This window comes from Otolemur garnettii, unplaced genomic scaffold (assembly GCF_000181295.1).
Source record: "Otolemur garnettii isolate 467f Iridium unplaced genomic scaffold, OtoGar3 scaffold00187, whole genome shotgun sequence".
NCBI classification, from domain to species: domain Eukaryota; kingdom Metazoa; phylum Chordata; class Mammalia; order Primates; family Galagidae; genus Otolemur; species Otolemur garnettii.
The window spans coordinates 9,880-15,491 of NW_003852582.1; the positions used below are offsets into that span (position 1 = coordinate 9,880).

Consider the following 5,612-nt stretch of genomic DNA (forward strand, 5'->3'; position numbering starts at 1 on the left):
GAGAGCAACATAATAAGACTCTGTCTCAGAAAAAAAAAAATGAAAACTGCGAAGAGAGCACTCATATAGCAGAGGTTGTTATGTGTGTCAATGTACTTAGAAAAGTAGGATTTCAGCTGAGCACAGTATTTCATACCTGTAATCACAGTACTTTTGGAGGCCAATAGTGCAAGAGGATGGTTTGAGGCCAGGAGTTTGAGTCCAGCCTGAGCAATACAGTGGGACTCGATCTCTACAAAAAAATTTTTAAAAATAGCTGGTGTGGTGGTGCATGCCTGTAGTCTTACTTGGAGGCTAAGGCAAGAAGATCGCTTGAGCCCAGGAATTTAAGGCCACAGTGAGGTATGATGGAGCCACTACACACCAGGCTGGGCAACAGAGTAAGACCTTGTCTCCAAACAAACAAACAACAAAAGTGTGATTTCAGTGAATGGCTTTGTAATTATCCCATATTCATTTTTATTTGTATACATATGACCTCAGACAACCCCAGAACAGCTACTACTAAGACAAAAAATTAGTGTACAATTCCTTCCTCAGTTTGAGTCAAAGCAAGGTTTTGTCAGAGAACACCTGTATCCCTTCTAAAACTATCAGATTTTGTTTCTCTGGGATTCTAAATCATATATACCTTACATAGGGTAGGTATGCACCATACATATTTTTAGTTAATAAATATGTAAAAAATATCTATGAATGTTGCTGCTAACACTAGGCTAGAAGTTCCATAACCACCTCATTCATTTCTGGAAAAATTAAGCCCTTACTTAAGCTAACCTATTTTTTTATTTGTTTGCTTTTAGGTAGACTCTTAGTAACAAATTTAAGAATTATCTGGCACTCTTTGGCATTACCCAGAGTCAATCTTTGTAAGTATCTTTGTTAGATAACTCTAAAGAAAAAATCCTTTGTCAAGGTGAACTTAATATTGTGGCTTTCTTTCTTTCTTTTTTTTGGGGGGGGTGGAATCATACCCTCTTTGAGGGTACAAAGAGCCAGGTTACATTGCTTGCATTTGCTGGGTAAAGTCCCTCTAATAATAGTGTCCTGTCCCCAAGAGGGTGTCACATACTGTAGCCCCACACCTCCCCTTTCCTCTCTGCATAGTAGCTCTCCATACCAAAAAGCTATCCCATGAAATATATGGAAATATTAAGTTGATTAAAAACTGTAAAGATCTAGACTAACCATGGACTGCATCATAATACAAAAGAAATCATTTTTTGGTCATTTTGTGTCTTGGACATATGTGAAATTAGGGCTTTGACCTTGATTTTGCTTATCTTTGGCAATGTGCTATAACTTGTTTCAAGTAACCCCTAAGAAGGAAAATATAAGCTCTAATAAAGTACAGTTTTTCATTGTGATAAATTTTGTTTCTCTAACTTGATAAATTTTTTTTAGATTATCCAGCTAGACTTTTAATTTGGATACAGTAGTGATAAAATGTTCAGTAAATAATGCCATATAGGATTTAAAGAAACAAACTTCCTTTTTCCATGTTACATTTCAGAGATAGAATCAACTGTCTAGTTTTTTTTAATTCTTTAACTTAAGTTTGTCATTATTTCATAAAACTTTTAAAAGTTCTATGTATGTTTAATTTTTTAAATTGTTGAAAGTTGTGTATATCAAAAAAAAAAGTTCTGTATATCTCCAGGTGCTTTTTTAAAAAGTTCTATATATATGATTTTTTAAGAAAAGTATTTTTTCTCAGTTCTTTAAATTCTTGCTTTTGGATTTTAGCTATCGGTTACAACTGCATATTGAATATTACAACAAGGACTGCTAACTCTGTAAGTCTAAAACTTTTTATTGAAAACATATATAGTAAAGAAACATTAAATATTTGAAGTTGATGTTTGTTTTCACTATAAATGAGGAATTGCTCTTAAAATCTGAACTTTTCAATAACTTTGTCCTTACAGAAATTACGAGGCCAAACTGAAGCTCTTTATATTCTAACAAAATGTAATAGCACTCGTTTTGAATTTATATTTACAAATCTGGTTCCTGGAAGTCCTAGACTTTTTACTTCTGTAATCGCAGTACACAGGTACAGTAACATTTTATGGATCACTGAATATTTTTAGAATATTTTGTGACATAATAGTTTAGAAGATAAAGTTTAGAAGTATGGTACTATCTTCATCCAAGCTCTGTTGCAAATACCCTGAAGATATTGAGAAGAACACATTTCATTATCCTTTAATAAGCACTTTAAAGGTATTTATCAAACACATAAAACTACTAAAGATTCATAAAAATTTCTACTGAAGATTGGATAAAATTAGCTACCAAAGTAGGTAAAGTGAAATGAAGAATTTATTCAATGTAGATGATCTAGTTGGATAATTCAGTTAATTAATTTTAAAGATTGGTTTTTTAGCAGTAGAGAGCATATTTAGGTGTTTTCCCTGAAAAGTCATTTTATTTTGTTTTATGGGGGGGGTTGTTGATGTTTGTTATTTCTACTTTTTATAAAAAGCTTTGCTAAGACGGGCGCGGTGGCTCACACCTGTAATCCCAGCACTGTGGGAGGCTGAGGAGGGACAGTTGCTGGAACTCAGGAGTTCGAGACTCACCTGAGCAAAAGTGAGACCCTGACTCATGAAAAAAATGGAAAAACCCATCCGGGGTGCTGCGGTGAATGCCTATAATCCCAGCAGCTTCTGGAGGCTGAGGCAGCGGGATGCCCACAAGCCAGAGTCTGAGGTTGCAGTGAGCTTACCAAGCCATTTCACTCTGCTCAGGGCCATAGGGTGGGACTCTGTCTCAACAACAACAACAACAAAAAGTTTTGCTATAATGACAAGATATACATTTGTCTAATTTGTATTTCTTTTATTACTAGTGAAGTTGAAATTTTTCATGTGTTTCATAGATTTGGGGGCAGTTCTTTTTTTTTTTTTTTTTTTGAGACAGAGTCTCACTTTGTTGCCCCCAGTAGAGTGCTGTGGTGTCACAGCTAACAGCAACCTCAATCTCTTGGGCTTAAGCAATTCTGTTGTTTCAGCCTCCCAAGTAGCTGGGACTACAGGCACCTGCCGCAATGCCTGGCTATTTTATTATTGTAGTTGTCATTGTTCTTTAGCAGGCCTAGGTTTGATTTGAACCCACCAGCCCCAGTGTATGTATTTTTATTTGTTTTTTTTTTTAATTTTTTTTTTTTTTTTTTGCAGTTTTTGGCCAGGGCTTGATTGGAACCTGCCACCTCCGGCATATGAGGCCGCTGCCCTATTCCTTTGAGCCACAGGTGCTGCCCCCTATTTATTTATTTTGAGGCAGAGTCTTCTCTGTTACCCTGTGTACAGTGCTGTCATGATAGCTCAGTGCAGCTGCAAACTCCTGGGCTCAAGCAAGCCTCCTGCCTCAGCCTCTGAAGTAGCTGAGATAAGAGGCATGTACTGTAACACCTGGCTAATTTGTCTGATTTTATAGAGATGGGATCTTGCTCTTGCTCAGGCTGGTCTCAAACTCCTGAGCTAAAGCAATCCTCCTGCCTCGACCTCTCAGAGTGCTAGGATTACAGGTGTGAGCTACCACACTTGGCTGTAAATTTCTTAATTATATTCATATGTGTTATATATATTGCGAATGTTTCCTTTTAGGTTTCTAGTTTTTTATTTGATTTTTAATTTTATTTATAATGTTTTGATCTATATAATGGTTTAATTTTTTATTGAGATATAATTCACATAACAGAATTTCACATAACATAAAATTTGCCATTTAAAAATATAGTTTGGGCTTGGCTCCCATGCACAGTGGTTACAGCATTAGCTACATTACACCAAGGCTGGCGGGTTCAAATCTGGCCCAGGCCAGCTAAACAACAATGACAACTGCAACAGAAAATAGCCAGGCATTGTGGTAGGTGCCTGTAGTCCCAGCTACTTGGAAGGCTGAGGCAAGAGAATCACTTGAGCCCAAGAGTTTGAGGTTGCTGTGAGCTATGACGCCACGGCACTCTACCAAGGGTGACATAGTGAGACTCTGTCTCAAAAATAATTTTTTTTTTAAATAAATAAATAAAAATACAGTTCGGTAATTTTAGTAAGTTCACAGGACTTTACAACTATTGCCACTACTCAATTCTAGAATATTGCCATTACCCCAGAAATAAACCCCATACCCGTACCAGTTATTCTGCATTCCCTCCTCCCCATAGTGTCAGTAAGTTACTAAAATAAATGTGTAGATACTGCAATAAAATGACAAAGTGTACAGAAATCTGTAATCACTAAAACTTATTAAAAAGAAAAATAACAGCCAAGTGCAGCAGTATGGCCATAGCCCCAGCTATTTGGGAGGCTAAGGTCACTTGAACCCAGGAGTTCAAGTATAACTTGGGCAATGTACTGGTAGTAAGACCCAATCTCTGTAAAAAAATTTTTTTAATTAAAAAAAAAGAAAAATATAAATTTTTACCATAATAATTATCAGGTGATATACATAAATACTAATAATTGTCTATTGTAGTAGATAAGTAAATATAAGCTAAACAAACAACATTTTCAGTTTGGGTTGGTCTTTTGTTCTTTTTTATAGAGCATATGAAACTTCCAAAATGTATCGTGATTTTAAATTGAGAAGTGCACTAATTCAAAACAAGCAACTAAGATTATTACCACAAGAACATGTATATGATAAAATCAATGGAGTATGGAATTTATCCAGTGATCAGGTATTGTGCAAAGAACCAGTGAACCTTTTGAGACAGTGTTTTAATAATCATTTTTCATTTATCATTGGATTTGTATATTCATTCAACTCTAATTGTTAAAATTAGCATTATAGTTCTTTTTTTTTTTTTTTTTTTTTTTGAGACACAGTCTTACTCTGCTACCCTGGGTAGAATGCTGTGGTCTCATCATAGCTCACAGCAAACTCAGTCTATTGGGCTCAAGTGATCCTCTTGCCCCAGCCTCCCAAGTAACAGAGACTGCAGGCACACATCAGGATACTCAGCTAGTTTTTCTGTTTTCAGTAGAGAGAGGCTTTGCTCCTATTTAGGCTTGTCTTGAATTCCTGAACTCAAGCAATCTACCTGCCCCAGCCTTCTACAGTGTTAGGATAACAGGTGTGGACCACTGTGCCTGGCCAGCATTATAGCTCTTGTTATGAGTTAATGTTTTGGTTTTTATATTTTATGGTTTTGTGCTCTTTTTAGCACCTTTTGTTATGTATAGAATTTAGGGCTGAAATGAACCTTAGATATCATCTAATTTAGTCTTCCTTTGTTTATAGTTGAGAAACTCAAACCCCAGACAGTTAAAGTGACCTTACACATCTAATTTATTAGGCCATGCTCTTCTCCTTGTATTATGTCACACTCTACCCTTGATATATGAGCTTCTGCTGATGGAGGAGAGCCATGATGTGGATAGTAACTAAAGTCATCAAATCCAGTTTTTAGGGCACTAAACATATAACTCATTTAGTGACTCTTAAATCCATTATTATGAGTTTTTATTTGCTCCTGAAATTATGAGTAGTTGAAACCTATAAGGAATTCATAGTTAAAATAAGTAACAAATCAATTTTTGTGGCCGGGTACAGAGGCTCATGCCTGTAATCCTAGTACTCTGGGAGGCCAAAACAGGTGGATC

At 35.9% G+C, this 5,612-nt stretch overlaps 1 protein-coding gene across 1 annotated transcript in view; it reads left to right on the top strand.

The window, feature by feature from the left end:
- The window catches only part of BBS5 (Bardet-Biedl syndrome 5), a 31,297-nt gene that overhangs the window by 6,882 nt on the left and 18,803 nt on the right, over positions 1–5,612 (top strand). Inside the window, exons 3-6 of the mRNA XM_023507550.1 lie at positions 804–869; positions 1,747–1,796; positions 1,929–2,056; positions 4,552–4,687. Of these exons, the coding sequence (XP_023363318.1) occupies positions 804–869; positions 1,747–1,796; positions 1,929–2,056; positions 4,552–4,687 (380 nt within the window). The remainder of the gene's footprint in view (positions 1–803; positions 870–1,746; positions 1,797–1,928; positions 2,057–4,551; positions 4,688–5,612) is intronic.